Below are 24047 nucleotides of genomic sequence, written 5' to 3'. Positions count from 1 at the left end.
GACTGATCTGCACCGTGGACTAAGAGACTGAACACACAGGCAGTGGCCAGAGCAGATGGAAAAACAGAATTCCAACCCATGACCTGCAGAAACCTGCCCAGCAAACCAACTCCTCATCAACAAGAAAACACCCAGGCTATCCATAGGTCACATCTGTAAGAAGACTATCTCTAGTTACAATTCAGAAAGCGAAACGTGAACTTTCTGTAACAATTGGCTCAAAATGGCCAGAACGGTCAACTTCCCCAAGTTTTGTTCACATTACAACTTAGAGCCAAACAATGTGGAAGACGGTAAATGGCCAAATACGCACCCCCAACCAGTCACACAGGATGCCTGGCTTCTAGGTACCTGCCTTTACAGCTTACCCAGGCAGACAGCCTGCAGAGGAGGCACATCGGAATCCTTCCCTTTTTCCTGCTATAAATAAAGCTTTCCCACCCCTCTGCCTGACCTTCAGTCTCTTTGAGAACAAGTGACCATGGCTGACTGACTCCCTTGATGTAACAAGCTCTGAATAAATAGGCTTTGCTCTTATCTGGTTGGTGTTCGTCTATTTCCCCAAGACCCAGGAATGGCAGCTCAGGGAGCAAGCCTCGGACCATCCTCCGTCAGTACCCTTGGTCCGCCCGGGGTGGAGCTCAAGCCCTCAGACAGCGGAGCTGCTGGCTGGTCCACTGGAAACGCTGATCAGACCTTTGGACTCCACTGAGCCAGAGCTGGAGAAGCCAAATTGACTCAGATTAAATCTTCCAGGCATAAAATCACAAAAGAGTTTTTGTTAGATGCTGATTGGGAAGGAGGGGCCCCAGAAGTCTGGGAAAAGGGTAGGACATCTGGGAATAGAGAAATGAGGGAGAGGCCGGAATTTTGCCTAGAACAGGAGCCAGAGATTGCCTGGGGCTGCTTTGGTGGGATGGAGAAGGGAGTCCGGATCCTTTTTTTGGGGGTGGGGGGTGGGGGGTGGGGGGAGTCCAGATTCTTATCTAACCACCACTGAGATCCTTTATTCAGTCCACAGACATTTACTGAGTGCCTAGGTTGTGCCAGGCCCCATTCTGCAGTGCTGGAGATGGGAGTTCACATCCTAGTAGGGGAAGACAGCAAATGGCTAAAGAAGTAAAATAACTTCAGAGTGGTAAGTGCCCTGAGGACCGTGGATGGGATGGTACTGTGGAAGGGACACGCCATGAGAAGGGGTGGCTGGGGAGGGCCTCCTGGAGCCACAACCTAGGGGCTGACCCAGAGGGAACCAGGGGAGGGGTTCTGCCATCAGGGGAAACAGTTTTCCAGGCAGAGGGAGCTGCTGAAGCAAAGACCCTGATGGGAGACCTGGCTCTGACAAGTTCAATAAGGAACAGAAGGAAGGTCGCTGTGGCCAGAGCTGCGTGGGCAGAAGGTGAGAATGGTGGGATGAGACCAGGAGGGACGTTCAGGGACAGCAGGAGTCAAGGGCCTTCCAAGCCATTCTAAGAGTTGAGATTTTATTTTGGTCTCAATATAATAGGAAGTTACGGAAGGAAGGCACAAAATGGCTGTTTTGCTAAAGCTCTTTTGTCAAGGCCTTCAAAGCTCGCCTCCGATGAAATCTTGCGAAGATCTAGGTAGGTGAGGGATGTGTGAATGTGGGCAGACAGTGTTAAGGAGAAAAAATAGGGGTCAGACCCAGTTGCTGCAAGTCACAGCCAGAACCCCTTGCTGAGCAGGACAAAAGTGGTCATAGAGTAAACCCCTGAAATTATACACTAATTCTGTGTGTGTGCATGCCTTATTTTAGGGAGTAACCCAGAGTTTTCCAGACTCAGAAGAGTCTGCCACCAAAAAAGGCCAGAAAAGGAGAATATTGACCTGTATGCCTGATACACACGTGCTGCCTCAGTAAGGACCTGTGCACGATGCCCTGCAGAGGAGAGTGGGGGGCAGGGCAGGATGGGAAACTTCACTGAGTACCATGTGCTTTACCTATTTTTAAAAGTCCACTTCAGTGTAAAGGACTGAAGCTGGAGAGGAATGGATGGGTGGGGAAGAAGGTGCCAAAGCCTTGGTGTGGCCTGGGAGGGGCAGAGACACATACAGGCTGATCCTAACTTGACTCTCCCACCCCCAGCCTGTGCACACATGCCTCACGCCTAGAGCAGTCTCACCCTGAGTCCTCAGAGGGCTCGGCTGCCCAGTGAGCACCACCTGCACTGTTCTGGGAGAGTGACAGAAACAGCTCTCCCAAAGATGCCCTTTGGTCAGGTCACTGAAGCCACTGTCCTCTGTCCATGCCCCAGGCTCCTCAGAATCCCACACCTTCAAAGAGAGAATCCTGGACCCCCTGAGCACCCCACTGAGTCCCCCAGGAGCTCTTGGCTCAGATCCAAGCACACTTCAACTCCCAACGGCTTGGTTGGTCATTTTGCTTTGAATAGAAGTTCCCCGGTTCTGCCTGGGTTTGTGCCCGGCCCTAGCCTGGCGAATGGAAGCTGAGATGGGGCTGTTTTTCTCGAATTCTCTCCAACATCTCGGCTTGGATATGCTTTGCCTGCCCACAAATAGGTCTGGCCGGGCCTTCAGGACCCAGCTGTTCTCAGCCATCAGCCAGGGGTAGGAACCAGCCACCCTCGGGTATTCTGATCCCTGGTAATCTGGGGCCACAAGTCAGGGAGTGGAGTCAGCCGCTGATGAAAGGTCCCTGGCAGGATGCAGAGCAGGCTAGGGCCTCCTGGCTCACACTTGAGGAGGGTACGAGGGTGGCTATGTGCAGGTCAGTTAAACCCCAGAGCTCCTGTCCTGCTGCGGAACAGTTGAGATCTTTCCACACCCTCCTGAGGCCTCTGGACCACATGGGAACCGGCACAGCCACTTCCACTCACAAAGCCAAACAGAATGTTCCTGCCCCTTCTTCTAACTCCAGAATAAGTACATAATAACATCAACCAGTATTTTGTGGGGAGTCACTGTGGCAGGGCCCGATTCAGTGAAGACTCCATGTGTCTCACCTCCCTAAAAGTCCCGCAGAACCTTTAGGTGGTGGCACAAGGAGGTCCCCTTGGCCCGTAGCCAACCAGGGAGCTGCAGTGCGAACCCAGGCAGCCTGGGCACACCATGCCGGCAGCTGGTCGCAAATGAAAACAAAGTGATCTGCAGAGGAACCCTACAACCTCGCACCAAATCGTATCCAGTCCTCAGCCTGGTAGCCAGAGAACAAAAGCACGGGTCCTTGACGGTTCCACACACTGAGCTCAGAGTGTGCAGTGTGGGGCGCCTACCAGCTCTGAAATAAGGGGACAGCCTGTACTTCTCCAGCCTTCCAGGCTCCCAAATCTGCTCATCACTTTGGATGACGGTGTCCATCAGTCCGTCCTGCAGGGGTGCTAGGAGCTGGAAATCCTGGCTGACCCTCCAAACCTCTTCCCTACCCTGGGCACAGGGCAGGTGTGTGGGAGGTGCCTGGCTGGGAGGCGGGAGACTGGAGGGAGGCCTGGCTGCCTGGCTTAGTGCTTGGGGTCTCCTGCTTCATTTCTCTCATCTGATACATGGACTATCTACCAACGCATCCTCACTTTATGAGGTTTGGGTGATGAATCTGAAAACTCTGTGGAGACTGTGAGGCCCAGGGCGAGTTCACGAATTTAGGGGTGTGGTGTGTCTCTTAGCCTCTCTCTGCTTGCGTTTCGCAGCCTCTGAGGCGGGACAGGATGCAGGGAGAGGACAGAGGCCGAACTGGGCATCACCAACACTCCATCCCCTGCCTCTGGCCAGTGGCCTCCAGTGGAAGGGACCCTTCCCGCAGGTGGAAGAAAGCAAGACCAATCAGGTGTGAGAGCCTTCCAGTGGCCAGATTGAGGCGCAGATACCGAGGAGGGCTGAGGAGGAGCTCAGATATGTTTTTCTCCTGACACCTGCCCTGGAGCTCAGTCCTCAAGGCTTCAAAGGAAGAGTCTCAGGGCCCAGATAAGGCAACTCAGTCGTCAAACACAGTCATCGCTTGGGCACTAGGTACCCGAGAGAGGAGAAAAGCAAGCTGCAAACTGCTCAAGGCAGAAGGCCTGCTGCCCATGTTAGGACCACAGGGGCGTGGAGCCTGCTGGCCATGGGCACAGGGAGCAGGCCCAGGGAGGCCAGAGTGGGAAGGCCTTGGAGCCTGGCTGAAGTCCGCACTGACCAGGTGGCCGCTGAGCAGAGACCAGGAAGGGCAGTGGTCACCTGAGAGCCCTGGAAATCCCCTGGGACAATGGCACCTCCGACTCTAGGTGCACCCATGCATCTGTGTGTGGGGGAACCCTGAGGCTGCGGGAGCTGAGTTGCCTCCCGCCCGTAGCAAGCCTCCACCCTCCTGGCTCTGCCTTTCTGTCCTCAACATGTTCAGCCTCCCCTCTTGTTCTGCGACACCTGCTGGCCCCATGCACCCTCTTCTCCCCCCAGAGTGCTTTCGCCACTCTCGGAGCTTGCTTACGGCACAGGGCAAAACTTCCTTTTTTGGCGTGTGTCCCCAGTTCTTTTGGACTAATGTCTCTGTGGCCATTTCGAAGACTTTTGCTAAGGTTTCCCCTCTGCATACGCCACACACAAGAGGTGACTGAGAGCCGGCCCTGCAGGTGAAACCCAGAAGTCTAAAGCAAAGCTCCGGCCCTGAGCAATGGAGAAGCCAGTTACTGACGCAGTGCGCTTGCAGTCCGCGGAGAGCCGCAGGGACTAGCAGAGCTGGGTGCAGCTGGAGGGAGAGAAGACCAGCAGGGCTCCCTGAGAGAGGTGCCAGTGGAGCTGACCTTAAAGAAGGTCGGGTGTGAGGAAGGGGAAGGCGAGAAGGCATTCTGTGGAGGCTGTGATCACAGTGTCAGGCTTCTGCATCGATCATCCATGTAGGAGGCCAGGGGAACTTCATTAGGTGATGGCCATGGAAAGAACGAGAACACATAACTATGTGAAGGCCAGAAAGTCAGTCTCTGGGCTCAGAGCCCTGGATTTCATATCTGTGAAATGACCTGAGGTCTAACTCTGGCTTTGCCAGGAACTGCCACAAGTGCTTCGCCTGTAAAATGAAGGACTGGGCAAAATGTCTCTAACGGTCCACACTATTCTAGAGCAAGGAGAGAAAGGACTCAGGTGACTCTAGGCTTCCGAAGAACAGTCCCAACAACAGGAGGTGAGAAATCAGGAGAGGAATCAGGTTTGGGGAGAAGACTTGAGTTTTAAGTAAACAGGCTGGACCCCACCCTGACCCTGCCTTCCACTAGGCTGACTGGGTCTGTCCCACTGCGTCCCCTCCTCTGGGAGCGTGACCCCGCTGGCAGGAAGGTCAGAGCAAGGAAGAGGAACTGGCCTTTGCTCTCTGAGACTTGTCAGCTTCTCCCTCGGTGAATAAACACCTCTGTTGTCACCCACACGGTCTTTCTGGAAGAGGAGCTGATGCTGCAGAGTGCTTGAAGGCTGGGGTGGAATCCCCTAAAGGGACAGTTGAGTTTCCATCATCCCAGGGTAAGGGAAGCTTGAGCAATAAATTGTTGGGAAGTAAATTGAAATGTGGTTCCTTCATGCCCGGGTTCCTGCACCTACGTGAGTACCTGGTTCACAGGCAAACCTCCGGTGAGTGGTTCAGATGGGGGCATCATGCTTAGGCATGAACACAACCCCTTGGGAATAGGATTCCCCAGGCTGGGGACCTCGGGCACCGAGGTGAGAGGCTCCCTGGCTGGGAGACAGCTGCCGCGGCCAGGGGTTGGGGCCAGGACAGGGATGGATGGAGATGGTCCTGGGAGACAAGGGGTTGGCTCAGAGAGACTGAGTGGGGGTTTGGGGATGGGGTGGATGTTCCAAGCGTAGAGGGGAGGGAGGGCAGAGGGCACTCCAGGCAGGGAAGGAGACACATAGGCCCTGGCTGAGGGGCTCTGCCTGTTTGGCGGGGTGTGAAGCTGGAGAGGCAGGCTGCGGTCACAGGGCAAAGCTCTGAATGCCAAGCTCAGAGCCAGACTAGATCCTGAAGCTGCCAAGAGCAGGGAAGGCTGTGAGCAGAGAGGGGAAACCATCTCCAGCACTAGGCACAGACGTGGCCCTTATTTGTCCACGCAGGGCACTTGAAGTCCCCAAATGAGCCGTGGCCTGTGGTCAGAGGGCAAGCCCACACTACCTCCTGCCTCGACTCGCCTTGCCTTCACGTCATGCCCAGACACTTATATTTCTGACTTCAAGGCCTTGGTATGTATGAAATTCTTGCCCCTCCTTTGGCAGCCCTGCCCGCCTCTCTGGCCACAGTTTTGAGTTTGTACCCTTATTCTTACCCTTTTATGTCTGCCTTTCTTGGGCCTTCAGCACAATCTGTCAAGATTAATTTGACACCAAACTGGCTTTCTCTAGAAAGAGGAAAGGCAGGGAAACTTCTAGGCACGAGAGCAAAATTCATGTCATATGGGAAGAATTACTGTGACCCCTTCCTTAAGGCAGTTAGAGTCTTCTGTGTCCCGTGACAACCCATTGGAGAAAGAAGCCATTTCTTGAGGCACAGGTAAGTAGGAATATGGATTCTGGCCCATGGAATCTGGTGCTCCCCTGGCCCTTCCCTGTTTTGTTCTGTAACTGCAAATGAGACACCTTCTTCAAGCCACGAATAGGACCCTCATCACTTCCAGAACCTGCTTTCTCTGTTTACCTCTGCTCTGCTTGGAAAATTCTTAATTTACATCTGGAATTAGGTATGGGGTAGGACATTGGGTCCAGTTATCACATGGACCTTTATTCTCTTGTAGGAGCCTCTCGGGGCTGGGAAGATAGGTTTCTGTCACCTTCCTTACTGGGGACAAAATGCACTATTTCCTGCTTTTAATTCACATCTGTAGTTGATCTTGGAATTGGTCACAGTACTTTGTGTGGCCAGGACACTAAGTGCACTTCCAGACTCAAGGACGAAACAATAGGTTGCTCTGTTTTCTCAGAACGCTTGGAGTCCTGAAGCCTGGTCCCCACCACCACTAGGCAGTGCCTGCCCTTCTTTCTGTAGCCCAGCCCTTCTGCCCAGAGCATCTCTGCCCTGGGTTCAGCGGAGCCCTTGTTCACTCAGGACAGAGCATCTCAAGCTCTGGTCCAGGAGCCCCAAGGCAGCAAGGAGCCTGCCAAGTGGGGAAGACATCACAGAGCTCTGCAGCCAGAGATCTTAGTAAGGAAGACAACTTCTGCCCAGACAGCAACATCACTTTTTTCCCCAGTCCCTGGCACAGAGGCTGCCCCCACCCCCCGCCCTCCCGCCATCTCAACCTGCTAAGAGAACACACGAATATGTCACTTTATCTCTGGCAAGTCCTTGCTGAGTCATGCTGGTCAGAGAACTCGGGGCCTCTAGACAGAACAGCTTGTAAGTCTTCACACAGGGCAGAGTCTTGATCTGTATGGCACGTCAGCTGGAAAACAATTTGAACAGCATCGTCAGCCATAACACTGACCACCTTTTGTACAGGACTCTGAGCTCACATACACATGCTATCATCTTTATTTTGGTTTTTACAATAACCTACGAAGTAGAGAAGCTGGGCACTGTTGTTAGTCCATTTTTAGAGATGACAAAGCTGAAGCTGAGCATGCCTGAGGCCACACAGGTCCCCAAATAGCAAAAAAAGGAACTGGAGTCTGGATTGGTGCCGGTTCTCCAGCACTTCGTCTCTTCAGGACCAGGTGCCGAGTATCACCAGCTCGCAGTGGCAGCAACAGCTCGGACCACCGTGGGCTCCCCAGGGCCTGGTAGCTGCAAGGGCATGTGGATACTTTTGAATGTTCTCTAAGATCCTAATGACAAGGCTGATTGGGAGCTTGCATCAGAGGGACAGGTGCTGGCCAGTCCTTCCCATCCCCGGAGACAGGTACCATTTTATTAAACCTGTTAAATTGGTTGTGTGGAGACTATCACAGAGGATATGGCCTGAGAAATCTTCCAACTTAGCAGACAATGAATATCCACAAACATCTCAGAGGACTGGTCCAGAAGCCCTAGCTTTATGGCCATGTCTCAAACACATATGGAAGAAGATATGTATATGAGCCCAAACCACTTAACACATTTGTCAAAGTACCGACAATATTATAAACCTAATGGCTGCCAAGTTCTGTCCAATCAATTCACTCAATTCCACTGACATTTGCTGAGTGTGTCCGGTCTGTAGAATGCCGAAGAACAGACAGACACGTGCTCAGGGAGGTACTGAGGAAAAGTCTGTCACCGAGGACCAGGGACCTACCTGAGGGGCACTATTAGATTGAAATATGGAACTCAAATTGAGAAGAATTCTAACTTTGGGAGTTTCAGACCACATTTAATGTCTCCAGAGCAGTGACTAGGAAACCAGAGCGTCCCACTGTGTCTTGGTCCTTGGTCCTTGTTTGCTGTTAGCAAACAGGTCACATTCTGTTTCTGTGTCATTTTATGACCCTAGAGCCCCTGGAGCCATGCTAGGACAAGACAGCTATCAGAGCTAGAATGTGGCCAGAGCTAAGACGGTGCTCCCTATTTCTCATTCATGGGCTCATCCCGTAAGCTTTTATTAAATGCTGCTATGTGCAGAGTGAGGTGCCCAGTGGTCCCACCCACCGGGTTCCTCGCAGGGAAAAGGTCACAATCGGCTGTTTTAATAACCTGTGGGAAGTGAGCTGAATGGGCCAAGGCAAAGCCTAATGGTCAGAAGAATGGCCTCAGTGAAAGAAAACAGCATGAACCAATGTGACAGGATACTGGGAATCAACAGCTGGAGACCAGCCTGGTGTGTAGCGATTGGGAAAAGAGCGGCTCTTCTGGAACAAAGGAGTTGAGCAAACCATGATTCCGAGAGGCAGAAAAGCCAACACCAGGCTTTCTGAAAATGGTTACTGTGACCACAAGCCAAAAGACAGATGATTTCATACGGGTTCCTGGGCCCCACCTGTGCACAGCAACATTATCTGGAATAAGGACAATGTCTCACAGGAAACAGTTAAAATTTTTACTTACTTCAAAACACAACTCCCTTAATCTACTACTAGAAAAAAAAAAAATGATTAAGCCAACTCAGCTAAATTTCTCAAAAATCTGTACATACATACATACATATATAGAAAATAGCTTCGACCTGTGAGATTTGGGGCAGACTACTGCATTTCTCTTGGTGGTGTTCTTTGCAGATCTGTTAAGATGAGCACCGTGCACAGAGTAAGTGCTGTACACATACATGTTAGCTCTATTATCATTAAACTGCTGTGTTACATTCAAAGTCAGACGGATACTCAGCCTGTCCCCCTCTTTTTCTTTTATCTGGCCTATCTCTACAGATGCTTTTGGGTGAACATCTAATTCTCACACAATCTTTGAAAAACACTTCTTTTTATCCCCAAGGCAATGTCCACAGATTTAATCTGGTACTTCACAAGTTGCTGAGCCATAGAAAATTCTTTCCTTTGTACGATATTTTCAGACCACCGAGTCACAGGAGGTGACAGCTGTAGTAAATCTTGTGGGCTCTTCAGTCCACAGCCACTTCTTAATGGAAAGGACTATTTCTGACCTTCAGTTCATGGCAGTTGCAAATGTCAAAGGCAGATCTTTTCCCTCCTCTCCCAGGCTCCCTCCTGTTCGGCAGTTTGCCTCCTCTTAGATAAATGAATGCTGATGGGATGTCATTCCCCGGACACTGAAAGATCCCTGACCTAAAATATCTTCCTCTGGCCCTGTGGGCTGGGTGTTTCGTCACCTGTGTTGTGCTCTAAGGCCTGAGCAAAGGGGGGCTTCCCCTCCAAACCCAGGACTATAAATACGTCTCTGGGTTAGGACTGTATCATCAACAATCCCTAGATAAACTAGCCCTCCTAGGAGGGCAGCATTAACCCATTATCTCCCCAAGCTCTTTAGGAACACATGACCATTGCTAAAGCTTTTTTTTTTTTTTTTCAATATTTTATTTATTTTATTTGACAGAGAGAGAGATCACAAGTAGGCAGAGAGGCAGGCAGAGACAGAGGGGGAAGCTGGCTCCCTGCTGAGCAGAGGGCCCGATGCGGGGCTTGATCCCAGGACACTGAGATCATGACCTGAGCGGAAGGCAGCGGCTTTAATCCACTGAGCCACCCAGGCGCCCCTGCTAAAGATGTTTTAAGGAGAGGCACAAATTCGAGGCTTGTAGACAAATCTGATCAATAGTCATGTTTTGTGGAGTGTACTTACTGTCCTAAGAAATTTTTTTAGTGACTTTTTGATATTTTCAAACCAGGGTATAACTTCTCCTGAAAAAAAAAAACAAAAACAAAATACAGAAGCTCTCGCAACATGGTCTTGAATCCCCAGAAAATCACAGCAGTCTCTGGTGTCCCCACTCGGCTTACCTACCTGCCCACAGGCCTCTGAGCTGCAGTGAAAAGTTGGGAGAGAGGGCCTGGGCACCTGGGACTCATTTGTTCTGTAACATTCCAATTCAAATATTTATTTTAACCCTACAAATACGGGGGGGGGGGGGAGCACAAAGTATGGAAAAATAGAGATGATACAAAGCAGCCTAAATAGTCCTTGTCTGGAAAGAATGTAAGGATTTATTGAGAAAACAAAATATGCATGCTGGGTTTCAAATAAGGAAACAATTCTTACATTTTAAAAGCACATTGTATTTTCCCTTTCCTCATCTTTTCCAGATAACATTTATTTTGGTTGAGTTCAAGTGTTTAGTTCCCCATGGCTAGCTGTCTCCAACTAGACCCAGCTCCTTGAGGCCATATGCTGTCTTCTGTGTCCTCAGCACTAAGTGCAAAAAGGTGCTTTAGAATCCTTAGGTGTGGGCGCCTGGGACCCTATGATTTTGTGGGATGTAAGAGGTTGTTTCTGGAACTTCTATTTTTATGTTTTTCTTCTTTTTTTTTTTAAGATTTTATTTATTTATTTATTTGACAGACAGAGATCACAAGTAGGCAGAGAGGTGGGCAGAGAGAGACAGAGAGAGAAGGAAGCAGGCCCCCTGCTGAGCAGAGAGCCCAATGAGGGGCTCCATCCCAGGACCCTGGGATCATGACCTGAGCTGAAGGCAGAGGCTTTAACCCACTGAGCCACCTGGGCAGCACCCTCCCTCTTTTTTTTTTTAAGATTTTTTTTTTTTTTTTGACAGAGAGAGATAGCAAGAGAGGGAACACAAGCAGGAGGAGTGGGAGAGGGAGAAGCAGGCTTCCCACCAAGCAGGGAGCCGGATGTGGGGCTGGATCTGAAGACCGCCCCCTCCATCACGACCTGAGTGGGAGGCAGATGCTTAAGGACTGAGCCATCCAGGCGCCCCCATGTTTTTGTTTTTCAAGAGAAGCTATGAAATATCTGGTTTTAAAATATTGAAAAGTCAATGTAAAAAACAAAGTTTGATAATACTGAGCACCTGGGTGGTGCAGTCCACTAAGCTTTAGTGTCTTGGTTTTTGCTCAGATCAGGATCTCAAGGTCCTGATATCCAACCCAGAGTCCTGGTTCTGCATTCAGCACAGACTGCTTGAGTATTTTTCTCCCTTTCCCACTGGCCCTCCCACTAGTGCTGTCTGTCCGCCTGTCTCTCTCTCTCTCTCTCTGAAATAAATGAATAAATCTAAAAGAAAGAGAAGAAAATACTGAGTAGACCCAACAATGCACGACTGTGGTTCACAAGTAGATGGCAATTAAAAATTTTAAATAGTAGTGACCATTTCTTCTCTATGCCAGCCATTTTGTATAAATTATTGTTTTATTAACAAAACTAATAACATAACAAAGCTCCTGAGTGAAAATTCAAACAGTATATAGGCGTATGGACTAAAAAGCAAAAGTCTATTTTTTCCTCCGCAGGTGTTGCCACCCATTCCGGGTTTGGGGTGCATTCCTCCAGCTACGGATGGACAGACATATCTGCAATCTTGTCATAGTTTTCAGATTAGTCCCATTTTACAGATATGAGGAAACTGCAGCACAGAAAGGTGGGAGTCTTCCTCTAAGATCACGGAGCTGCTCCTGGAGGGAGCCAAGATTCAAATCCAGATCCTATGACTCACAGGTCAGCGCATTCTTTCTGCTACGCCCCATGTGTAAAATTTTGTGGATAAAGAAACCGAGGCTCATGGAGGTCTCCGAGCTGTGTCACACCACACAGCTCGCAGCCCAGTCCCGGAGAGGCAGGGGTAACCGGGCTCTCAGAAAGGCGAGCGCGGGGACACCCGCTGGCCCGGGGTCCCATGGCTCATCCCGCTGCAGCGCGCAGCTCCTCTCTGCGCGGGGCTCGCCCACGCCGCTCGGCGCCCATTGCGCAGCCCGCTCCGACCCCGCTCGGGAAGCCAGGGTCTTGGGAGTCCAGAGCCCCGGCCGGGTGCAGCGTACGAGCCCAGCTACGGCTGCCTCCGCAGGGGGTAGGGACCGCCGCGGCTTCGCCCGAGCCATGGTCCGGAGCCCGGCACGCGGAGGTGGTCGAGGCCAGCAGCCCTGGGGTGGGTGGCCCAGACGAGCAGCGGGTGTGGGGCCGCCGGGGGGCGCGGGCTGGGCGCGTGGCGGGCGGGGCGCCGGCGGGCGGGGGCGGGGGCGGGCGCGGGGGCGGGCGCGGGGGCGGAGCCGCGGCCAGAGGCAGCAGTGTCCCGAGCCCGGCTCAGGGGCCGGAGTGGCCGCCACGGAGCCAGGCTACCTCCAGGCAGCGCCCGGGCACAGAAGGGTTAACGGGCCACCGGGGCCCGCGCAGAGCAGGTACAGACCCCGTCGGGACCCCCGGTCCTGGCCGCCCTCTCTCCCGGGTCCCGTTAGAGTCCCCGCCGCGCGCGCCCGCGCAGCCCCAGCTCCCCGCGTCCCGCGGTCGTGCCCCAGCCGCGACCCCGGCCCCAGCTCTGTAGCCTCGGAAGATCTTCTAGTTCCTGGGGTCGAATTCCTGGGGAGGGGGTTTCGGATCCTGTGGAACTCTGGCCCCATCACCCCGGCGGAGAATCCGCCAAAATTCCTACTAAGTCACGGAGTAAAGTTGGAAAACATACCCAGGACCTCCCCGCACTCGCCGGCGCCTCCTTCGAGGATGTGTGCCCCTGTCACCGCCCGTAAATCCAGGAGCTGGGGTCAGGGACGCTGGGAGGGTTGCGCAGGGGTGCCCTTGATCTGGCAAAGCCTGATGACTGGAAAGGAAGGACACCTGTTTGGATCGTCCTCCAAAACCCATGAATGGAGGGCACAGTGAGGACCAAGGAGTTCTGACCCAGGGCAGGGACTCTCCAGCCAGCCCTGAAACACGCTGCCCTACCCTCTCCCTTGCAGCAGCAGCCCATTTTCCAGAAGTGGGTCCCTCTGGGGTTGAAGGGGTTAGCCCTGCCCAGGTCTGTCCTTGATCCTCACTGGCTGGTGTGGAGGTGTGGCCAGGAGGGGCCCAGGTTTGTCCAGACCAGGGTCCGGCCTGCCACGGGGATGACCACTTTTGACCTCTCCTTTCCTCACCATGGGCAGTGAGACACACCAGATGAGGAACATGAAAAGGGGTGAGGAGCACAAATGTGTGTCTGTTTCTGCAGTGGAGGGGGTGTGGGTCCCCTGCCCAGCTGTGCAGGGGGTGGGGTAGGACTTTTCCAGACAGGGAGCCAGGCCTGGCCAGGGCTCCAGGAGTTCACGTCACCCCCACCCCCCACCCCTCACTTCTCCAGGGAACTGCCAAAGCCAAACCCAACTCAGGACAGGATTATGTGTACTGGGTAGACCCATAGAGAGAGAGACAGCAAGATGGGAGGGCCGGTGCTGAGAGGGTCAGAGAGAAGCAGAGCCTGAGAGGGAGTGGAGAGGGTACCCAGCAGTACAGAAGGGGCAGACAGTGACCATCAGCCCCATCTCTCCTCTTTGACCTCAAGCAACAGGGCCAGGGAGAGAGCTGAAGGATTGGGTGGACCGTTGGCCCTTCTCTGGAACCCCTACGCCCCCATCGGGGTGGAGTTGCTGACCTCAGTGGCTAGCCCAGCCAGGGGAAGGAGCAGCCATCAGCAACTCCTTCCTAGCCCCAAACAGCTGAGGTGACCCTGGGAATTCAGGCTCGGCCTTTGCAACCCCCCCCCCAAACTTCCAGGTCTTGGGGTCTCAGGGAGGGGAGTGGGACTGAGAGTGTTGCTACCCCCAAGTACATTCCTGCCCTTCCCTCTGTCATTTTCCTGCCCCTAAGCTGGCCCACCTCGGCATTAGCTCCTTGGATTCCTCTCCCGGGTGCCTTTCAGATCCAACAGAAACATTTTTTTTTTTCCTGGAAAGCAGAACTAAGAGCGGGTTGAGGAGTGGGGGTGGGAAGGGCTCCTACTGAGCAGCAAGGGGCTGGAAAGGACTGGGGAAGCGGTGGCTTTGAGACCAGGCTAGGGTTCCAAGCTCCACTTCCCTGATGATGAAAGCTAGACTTCAGGATGGACTTCCTGGCTCCTCGGGATGATAGGACTATGACTGGGGAGCAAGGGCTGCATCTCTCCTTCCCAGGTTTCCCCAGCCCATCATCACCTGGCCTGAAATGAGCCCTCACTGAACCAGTGCTGAGGGATGCTGGTCCCTAGAGGGAGGTTAAATGAAATGGGAAAATCTCCTGGTTCTCTAAGAGATTAAAGCATCAGCCCATTTAGTTTATCTCTTGGCTACAAAGTGAGGCCAGCAGAGATGTGCCAGGGAGTTCCAGAAGGAGCCTAGTTAAAATAAAACGGAAGAAGAGGCTGGGAGGCAAGTAAGAACAGGAAACCTCAAGGGACTTCGTCTTAGCTCCTTAGAGTAGGTATCTGCTGTCCTCACCCATGCCTTCCTTAACTGTCCAGGACCTTCCAGAGGGCAGGAGGCAAACGAAGTAAAAAATAATCTTAAGGGAGACACGTGTGCATGTATGGCCTGAGCTGGCCGGTAAACAGTCACTAGTCCAGAGGAGGGAGGAGGGAGGAGGGAGGAGCTGAGAAGTCCCTGCAGGCTGAGGGGAGGGGACTGTGCCACAGTTGGGAGGTTGAGGTCAGACCCCTCACCCTCTAGCGGACAGGAAAGGGCAGCATTACTTCCCGCTGTTACCCTTAGGGTTATAAAGGGGTGGGCCAGTCTTCCTCCACCCCTCCATCCTCACTGGGAGATGTCCTTCTGAGGAGCCATCCCTGCCAACCCCTGGCTTTCTGGAGCCTGGAGAGGTAACCACCAGGCTTCTGTCCCTACAGAGCGCGCCCACTCCAACCCAGATGCCTGAGTAGTGTGTTTACTTCCGGTCCCCTCTCCCAGGCCCGGGGCATCGAGGGAGGAGCGATGGAGAAGTGGGCGGGCAGGTAAGTATGGGGCTGCGGGCAGAGGGGCGGCTCTGTCTCTGCAAGTGAGGGAAGGCCATTACTGGGCTGGGCGGGGGCAAGTAATAAGAAGCATCTGCTTTCTGAGAAGCTGGTATTAGGATGTGGGGAGCCTGCTGAGGGGGAGGGGGCGTCCTAACACCATCTCTGGCTGGTTTGCAGGCCTCAGTTGTGTCTGATGCTGCTTCTGTCCTTCCCTGAGCTCGGCCTGGATCAGGAGGTGCGCCAGGGACCAGAGGTTGTGATACTGTCATTCTCCCTAGCACCCACCCCACTTCTTCAGGCCGGGCCTCCCGTTTTCTGAAGCTTCTGATAAAACATGGCGCCTTTCACATTTGCCTTCTCTTCCCACTCCCCCACCAACTCCTTGCCAAACAATATCAAGTCTCACCTCTGCTATTGACTCTGACCTTGGACCAGTAACAACTGCCCCCACCCTCGGGTCCCGGACTAGATACCCTTGTACAGTTCCCTCGAAAATCCTTCTAATTTTGTCTGACTTTTTTGTCCACATAGGTGTTGTCTGGACACTCTCTTCAGACACTCCCCGAGGAGGGCCAGGGTCCTGAGGGTGTCTGGGGTCCTTGGGAGCAGTGGGCCTCTTGCTCCCAGCCCTGTGGAGTTGGGGTGCAGCGCAGGAGCCGGACATGTCAGCTCCCTACAGCTCAACTCCACCAGGACCTGCCCTTCCCACCCCGGCCCCCAAGACATCCAGAAGCCCTGCTCCCCCGGGGTCAGAGCCCCAGACCTCAGACTTCCCGAGGAACCCTCCCCCTGTACAGGCCACAGCCTCGGGGAAGAGGTGGCCCACGTCGAGGTCCTACTTCCCAACTAGGGAGAGCAGAAATCCGGGAGATTCCAGGAGCTCGGAGGTGAGGGGTGGGGCTTCGAGGGGGAGGGCGGAGCCTGTCGTGTGGGGTAGGGCTTCAAGGGAGGGCGGGGCCTTGCTTGAGGGGCGGGGCTTAGCAAATGAAGGAAAGGGAGCAAAGGATGCAGGGCTTAGGGAGGCTTATCTTGGGTGCTAGAAGTAGGCTGGAGAGGCTGGGCAGGAGTTGGCCAGAGCTCTGACCCCATGTCTGCTACACATTCTTAGGTCCCGGGTTCGAGACCCCATCAAGCCAGGAATGTTTGGTTACGGGAGAGTGCCCTTTGCTTTGCCACTGCATCGTAACCGCAGGCACCCCCAGAGACTGCCCAGAGCTGAGACCTCCCAGACCTCAGATCTTCCATCCCTGACTCCAAGAACAGAACCATTCTCCACAAACCACACAGCTCAAACTCAGCTCGCTCCTACAGAACTTTCTGCCCGGCCCCCACACCCCCCAGCAGAACCTCCAAGCCCTGAAACTACTCAGACAGAAGTGCCCTCTAGAACGAGGCCTTTCCCCACGCAGCCCCACCCCAGAGCCCAGGCCTCTGGCACAGAGCCTGCCTCGTCCATCCCCTACCCAGGAGAAAGTAACTCCTTCCATGTGTCCCCTCAGCCAAGAATGCCAGATTCTCAGGGTTCGGCCAGTTTCCAGGTGGCTGAGAGATACCCTAATCTTTTCCTTTCTGTCCCTCGGGGCAGAGGCCACCAGAGCCAGGAGCACTGGAAACCTGGGGGGAATCTCCATGGGTCCCTCATGGAGCCTGCCCCCCACTATCCAGATGGCTGGCTGCCTCTGCTGAATGATGGCCCCCACTCCAGTTCGCTCTGGAGCCTCTTTGCTCCCAATAGCCCTGTGCCAAGGTGTTCTGGGGAGAGTGAGCAGCTGAGAGCCTGCAGCCAAGCGGTGAGTTCTTCCTTGGACCATCCCCTCTCCAGACTTGCACTTCTGCTTTCCTTGGCCCTAAGTCTGGGTCCTTAGCTTGTCAGATCTGGACCTGAGGGTGAAGGGCCTTGGCATCTGACCTCCTCAGGGTAGGGGCATTGGAGCTCTTCCACGGACCTGACCTCCCCCCCAACCCCAAATCCAGCCCTGACCCATACCCCCATTTTCCTCCCCAGCTTTGACTCCTCTGTATCTCCCCACCTCAGCCCTGCCCCCCTGAGCAGCCAGACCCCCGGGCCCAGCAGTGTGCCGCCTTTGACTCCCAGGAGTTCATGGGCCAGCTCTACCAGTGGGAGCCCTTTACCGAAGGTGAGGTTTCCGGCCCCCCTCCACCCCCCACCCCGGGAAGATGAGCTGGTTTCAGACTGGGGGATGATGGGGAGAGAGAGACACCAGCCCCTCTATTTCTCTTCTGTAGGCCCTTGCATTTCTCCTCTGTAATATTTTCTTTCTTATTTCTCAGGGTTGGGGTGAAGAGACAGCACAGGCTGGGAAAGGGGAGTGGGTTTCCGACAGGGCCCAGCTGTCAGATGGTGAGGGATAACCCCGCAGAGGGATCAGGCTGGGAGAGGGAGTATACAGAAGTGCCCTACGGCTGCCTTCCTCCAGGAAGAAGTCCATCCCAGGAGGTGGACCTGACAGGAGGAGGGCATGGCCAGAGAGATCCTGTCCGGTGATGACATCAGAGTGGGGGTGTACCGTGGGCCCTCGCTAATACTAGACCACTTGTTCCCAAGTTACTGTCCACTTAATTTTCGGCCTGTGTCAACCCAACGCCAAGAAACCCCTTCATGAGCTCATGTAATCATAGGTTTCAGGTATCTGTTCTCTCTCACAGCTCACAACCCCTTTGCTGATCTCAGTGACCTCAACTGACCTGACTCAGTTTTTGTATGACCCTCAAAGCAACCTTTCAGAATACAGATTTTTTTTTTCCCTCCATCCATGGCGACGTAGGCGAGCTCAGGATGTCCTATAGCCAAAATGGGACCTTTGCCAGCCCCCCAGCCGGGACCCCAGCTAACCACTCTCCCACCCTGCTTCTTAGTTCAGGGCTCCCAACGCTGTGAACTGAACTGCCGTCCCCGTGGCTTCCGTTTCTATGTCCGTCACACGGAAAAGGTCCAGGATGGGACCCTGTGTCAGCCTGGAGCGCTAGATATCTGCGTGGCTGGACGCTGTCTGGTGAGAGAGGATGGAGTGTGTGTGTGTGTGTATGCACACATGCGTGCACACACGTGGGCATGCGCACAGTCTCCTCAGTCATCATCACAGAAACAAAACCCCAAGCTGACATTGCAAAAAGGAAAGTTCTCACCTACCCAGCTGGAGGTGAGAGCAGAGCCGGAAGTGAATTGCAGGAAGGAACCCCTCAGGCGCGTGCACGCTTCCCTGAGGCTGGCTGGGGGTGATGGGCTGGCACAGGAACACCTTCTCCCTCACAGTGTAAAGATCGAGATGCAGGGTGAGCTGGAGGGTCCCGAGAGGACCAGGCAGGGTGTGGCGGGGTCTGGCTTCAGGTAGCCCCTGCCTCACTCTCCCCCAGAGCCCCGGCTGTGATGGGATCCTCGGCTCTGGCAGGCGTCCAGATGGCTGTGGGGTCTGTGGAGGGGATGATTCCACCTGCCACCTCGTCTCAGGGAACCTCACAGACCGGGGGGGCCCTCTGGGCTATCAGAAGATCCTGTCAATTCCTGCCGGAGCCACGCAGCTCCAGATTGCCCAGCTCCGGCCCAGCTCCAACTATCTTGGTGAGCTCTCCAGATTCTCCGAGTCTTGGGTCCTGTTCCACTCCTGGTCTCTTGGTTCAGCCCTCCACAACCCCACTGAGCACAGGAAATGGACCAAGCAGAGAGAAGTCAGGGGCTCCTTCCCTTGCGGAGGTGGGAGGAAGCCGAGAGAATGCGGGGTATCGGGCTCTCTGTGGCTAAGTGGGGTGTAGGTGGAGGACATTATGACTGACCCTGTGCCCTGACCTCCAATCTTCAGCCCTTCGAGGCCCTGGGGGCCAGTCCATCATCAATGGAAATTGGGCCGTGGATCCCCCTGGGTCCTACACGGCCAGTGGAACTGTCTTCCTGTACAACCGGCCTTCCCGAGAGGAGGGCAAGGGGGAGAGTCTGTCAGCCAAAGGCCCCACGACCCAGCCTGTGGATGTCTATGTGAGCTTGGGACCTGGAAAAGCTGGACTGCTGGAGAGGGGGGCCTTTCCCTCTGGGGGCAAAACTGTGGGGCACAAGATGGCGGAGAAGGCTAGCAGTATGCCCCCCAGCCTCCTCCCCCAGACAATTCATTATCTTCTCTCTCCCCAGGTGATCTTTCAGGAGGAGAACCCAGGCATTTTTTATCAGTATATTATCTCTTCAGTTCTTCCAGACCTTGGGAGCACCACCCCAGAGCCCCACTTCCCCCAACTCCAGCCAGGTGAGACTCTGCTCCCCAGACCTAGGAGGTGGGGAGGGGCTGCCAGGGGAGCTTCAAGGCCGTGGGGGGTATTTGATTTGCCTACGCAACTGTCCCTGCACAGAGATTTTGAGGGTGGAGCCCCCACCCGCTTCGATGCCCCGCCCTGCTCGGACCCCAGGCACCCTCCAGCGTCAGGTGCGGATCCCCCAGATGCATGCTCCACCCCATCCCAGGACACCCCTGGGGTCTCCAGCTGGATACTGGAAGCAAGTGGGACACTCGGAGTGTTCAGCATCCTGTGGAAAAGGTGAGACTTCATGTACCAGCCTGTATTCTTGGCACCCTTAGCTCACATCCCCGACTTGGCACTCCTGATCCCACACCCTGGACTATGGTCCATGCCTTGACTCTGTAACAAGTCAGATCCCAGCATCTGGGACCCCACCGAGCTCTGAGCCATCCTGCCTCCTGCGGCTTCCCTCTCATCCCCTTCAGGTGTTTGGCGCCCCATCTTCCTCTGCATTTCTCGTGAGTCAGGGGAGGAGCTGGATGAACAGAGCTGTGCCATGGGCGCCAGGCCCCCAGCCCCCCTGGAGCCCTGCCATGGTCCTCCATGTCCCCCATAGTGAGTATGGCCCACAGGGAGGGCTAGGGTCTTAGGAGCACGAGAGCTGTCCCAGGCAGACACGTCCACACTGCCATAGGATCTCACCATGGGCTCTGCACCCAGCTCATGGGATCAGTGACAGTATTTGATTAGAAAGGCTTATATTCCTGGGATGCCTGGGTGGCTCACTCGTCTGACTGCCTGCCTTCTGCTCAGAGCATGATCTCAGGGTCCTGGGATGGAGCCGCGCATCTGACTCCCTGCTCAGCGGGGAACCTGCTTCTCTCTCTGCCTCTGCCTGCCCCTTCCCCTCCTTATGTGCACACACTCTTTTTCTCTCAAATAAATAAATAAAATCTTTAAAAAAAGAGAGAGAAAGGCTTACATTCCCTAGACAGGAAGAAAACCCTGGCAGCCTGAGCCCCACAAGGGACCTCAGACTCAAAGTGATGAAGACCCCCTCCCCTCTGTGGGCCCCCCCAGCCCAAGTCTGTCGCCCCTTCCCCACTACTCATCGCTGTTTCCCTGCTCCGTGTCTCTGCCTCTTTCACGTCTGCTGTGCATGCGCAGCTGGGAGGCGGGCGAGTGGACGTCCTGCAGCAGCTCTTGTGGCTCGGGCACCCAGCACCGCCAGCTGCGCTGCCGCCAGGAGTTTGGGGGCGGCGGCTCCTCGGTGCCTCCCGAGCGCTGTGGACACCTCCCTCGGCCCAATGCCACCCAGCCCTGTCAGCTGCGCCTCTGTGGCCACTGGGAGGTTCGCTCCCCCTGGAGCCAGGTGAGTGGGACCTGGCAGGGAGGCTGCTAGGTGAGGAAGGAGCCTAGGTGAACGGGCACCGGTGGGTAGGCACAGTGGTCTCTCCAGTCCTTTTTAATTAGCAGAGACTTTTTTTTTAACTAACGAGACCTCTTGAGAAGCCCCTATCTATAAATCCAAATAAGACCCTGGACAGGGTTTGGGGGCCCAGAGCCCATAAAGCCATGGAACCGCTCAGTCAGGGGTCAGAGGCAGGTCCTGGTTCAGAGGCCGTGGAGCTGGGAGCCCAGGGAGGGGGGGTTGCCGGGGGGCGTCGGGGGGGGGGTGTGTGGGGAAGTCTGGGAATCTTTCAGAGGCTCTCCTACCCTCAGTGCTCAGTGCGGTGCGGGCGGGGCCAGAGGAGCCGGCAGGTTCGCTGTGTGGGGAGCAACGGTGATGAAGTGAACGAGAGGGAGTGTGCGTCGGGCCCCCCGCGGCCCCCCAGCAGAGAGGCCTGTGACATGGGGCCCTGTACCACAGCCTGGTTCCACAGCGACTGGAACTCCAAGGTGGGCCCTGCACCCCTCGTCCCAGTCGTGCGTCCCTGGTGCCCCTAACCTAAGATCTTTCCAACACGTTTCCGTATGCATATACTCAGCAAGCCCTATTGTGGGCTAGATGCCACTCATACTGGGAACTGCGATATAAGTGAGGAAGAACTTGCATTAGGGTCCTCAGCCCCCAGGACAGGTTCCGCTTAGCTGGCTGGTAGTCGGGGCCCTCCCTAACTCTGGGGATCCAGGATGCATCACCCTCAGCCCCTCCTCCTTCCCCCCAAATCCATCACCTTCTCAACAGTGCTCAGCGGAGTGTGGGACAGGAATCCAGCGACGGTCTGTGGTCTGCCTTGGGAGTGGGGAGTCCCGTGGGGCAGGCCAGGAGGAAGCAGGAGCTGGGAGCACTGAGCAGAGCTGTGCACCGGGAAGCCGTCCCCCGGACATGCGTGCCTGCAGCTTGGGACCCTGTGAGATGACGTGGTGCTGGTATACGGGGCCCTGGGCCGAGGTGAGTGAAAAGCCTGGGACAGGGCTGTCCATCAGTGGGAGTCCCTGTGGGCTGGCAGGAGTCACCCCCGTTCTCCCTTCCTCTTGCACACCCTCCCATTCCTTTGCATCAGTGCTCCTCAGAATGTGGCTCTGGCACACAGCGTAGAGACATCATCTGTGTATCCAAACTGGGTATGGAGTTCAACGTGACTTCTCCCAGCAACTGCTCCCACCTGCCTAGGCCCCCTGCCCTGCAGCCCTGTCAGGGGCAGGACTGCTCCGACCGATGGTTTTCTACGCCCTGGAGTCCGGTGAGTGCCTGGCCCCCTTGTCCTACTAAGCGCGGACTTCAGGGAAGGGGAGGCTCCTCTCATGGCATCCCCACTGTGTCCTAGGACGAGGCCAGCTGCAGTCGGTTTATCATTGTCCCATTTCCATGTAGACATGGAGGACAGGTGGGCCCCGTCCATGTGGGATTTCATAATGTTCAGGAGAGGCCCCACATGCACACACTACTTTGAGAGAAGGAGGTGGCCTGGGGGTCAGGAGGAACCTGGGTCATAACAAAGGTCTGATTTGATAGCGGGGTGTCCGCAGTGCTCTCGCTCCTGCCAGGGGGGTATTCAGACGAGGGAGGTCCAGTGTCTGACCGCCAACCAGACCCTCAGCGTCCGATGCCCTCCTCACCTGCGGCCCTCCAGGAAACGACCCTGTAACAGCCAGCCCTGCAGCCAGCGCCCCGGTAAAGAGCCCTTCCCCCACCAACCCCCCAAACAGTGGAGTTAACTGAAGTATGGGAGGGATGAGAGAGGACCAGTGGGAGTGGGCACTGCATCTCCAGAGGGAAGGGTCTGGGTGACGTGCCCACTGGCCTCCTCTTGTCCCCAGATGATCAATGCAAGGACAGCTCTCCACATTGCCCCCTGGTGGTACAGGCCCGTCTCTGCGTCTATCCCTACTACACAGCCACCTGTTGCCGCTCTTGTGCCCATGTCCTGGAGCGTTCTCCCCCAGAGCCTGCCTGAAATGGGTACAGGAGACCCTCTCCTCATGGTTTCCTCATGCCACCATCAGTCACCCACCCATCAGCCCACTCTGTACTCTCTGGCTCTCCGGCCTGCCCTAGTCTCATCAGGGGTGTCCCCTAGGATGGTTGAAGGTGGCAAAGATGACTGTCAAGATATGTGGCTCTGTGTGTGTGTGTGTGTGTGTGTGTGGTGTGATGGTCCGTGTGCACACGTGCACCACATGGGTATTGGGGGCCTGCATGGATGGATGTGCTCATACACATACTATTTTTCAAAAAAAGAAGTGAAACAGACTGAAGAGGAGTGGAGAGTGGACGATGCCTGTTTCCCTGAGACTTTTCCAGGCTGAGAGGAAAGCAAGTTTGCAGCTCCTTAGTAATCCAAACTGCATAGCACCTGGTCTCCCCATCAACCTGACTTTGTGCCCTAAACTTCAGTTCTCATGTTCAGGCCTCACCTCTTCTAAAGCACCATTTACCATCTGATCCCTCCTCCCACACTTAGTCTCTCCATCCCTACCTCTCAGAATCAGCTAGGGATGGGCGTCAGCCACTGCCAGTCCTGCCTTACCCCAGGAAGAGAGACTATCTCCCCGGAGCAGGGACCAGCTGGGCAGAGGATGGAAAAAAGAAAAAAATAGAACAAGACACCCTAGCCCCTGCTTCCACTCCCCACCTCCGAAAATGGCTCCCCCCCCCCCAGAACTAATTTATTTTTTATTAAAGATGATTATGACAAATGAGAAACAGGCTCTTTATTGTCCTGATGGGAACCCATTCACCTGGGCCCTAAACAAGCAGTGTGAGGTCAGAATGAGCGGTGGCAAGGGGGAATAGTACCTATAGCCCAGGCAGAGAGAGTTTGGGCCCAGATAGGATGTTAAGTGAGCCTCAATCCCGGGAGGGGATCCTGGCCAACCATAGGCCCTGCAGGTTGGCCATCGACCACTAGAGGTCACCACTTCTCCCACTTTAGGTATGGAGTTGGGAGTTTGGTTCCAGCGCTGAGGAAAAACTGCATGGCCTGTGGTGGGTTTCTCCAGACTGAGTCTTTCTGTAAAGTCTCTTCGAATCCAGTAGCCCTGCTTTCTGTCTGGGGCTGAGCTGAATAGCAGTTGGCTTTGCAGGGGTCTTTTCTCCTGTTCTCTTTTCTTTGGCCCTCCCTGCCTGCTTCA

The 24047-nt window shown here is 54.8% G+C and overlaps 2 protein-coding genes across 13 annotated transcripts; both read left to right on the top strand.

Annotated features, from left to right (window-relative positions):
- Positions 1-957: 957 nt before the first annotated feature.
- Positions 958-23619, top strand: ADAMTSL4 (ADAMTS like 4). 12 transcript variants are annotated; one of them, XR_009345354.1, is made up of 20 exons: positions 958-1138; positions 6055-6180; positions 11785-11989; positions 15117-15221; positions 15402-15477; positions 15756-16111; positions 16333-17014; positions 17260-17362; positions 18102-18238; positions 18600-18804; positions 19043-19215; positions 19366-19477; positions 19581-19766; positions 19955-20084; positions 20637-20841; positions 21192-21368; positions 21658-21864; positions 21977-22156; positions 22429-22587; positions 23155-23619. XR_009345354.1 is itself a non-coding variant. In XM_059137493.1 (20 exons), the coding sequence occupies exons 3-20, from the start codon at positions 11979-11981 to the stop codon at positions 23220-23222; spliced, it is 3258 nt and encodes a 1085-aa protein (XP_058993476.1). In that variant the 5' UTR covers positions 961-1138; positions 6055-6180; positions 11785-11978; the 3' UTR covers positions 23223-23619. The 12 variants fall into 12 exon arrangements, 11 of the variants coding, with proteins under 11 accessions (XP_058993476.1, XP_058993479.1, XP_058993469.1 ...); XM_059137493.1 differs by having other exon boundaries at positions 961-1138; positions 22443-22587; XM_059137486.1 differs by having other exon boundaries at positions 964-1138; positions 11887-11989; positions 22443-22587; positions 22734-23619.
- On the top strand, positions 13453-15110 carry LOC131809986 (uncharacterized). Its single transcript, XM_059137516.1, is given in 7 exon segments — positions 13453-13488; positions 13490-13579; positions 13581-13742; positions 13745-13874; positions 13877-14101; positions 14104-14169; positions 14172-15110. Coding segments are annotated over 7 exon segments (780 nt in total). The 3' UTR covers positions 14243-15110.
- Positions 23620-24047: the final 428 nt, after the last annotated feature.

The sequence above is a fragment of the Mustela lutreola genome, chromosome 10, assembly GCF_030435805.1.
Source record: "Mustela lutreola isolate mMusLut2 chromosome 10, mMusLut2.pri, whole genome shotgun sequence".
Lineage (NCBI taxonomy): Eukaryota > Metazoa > Chordata > Mammalia > Carnivora > Mustelidae > Mustela > Mustela lutreola.
Note: the sequence above shows the minus strand (reverse complement) of the source record. Positions and strands in the feature narration are given on the sequence as shown.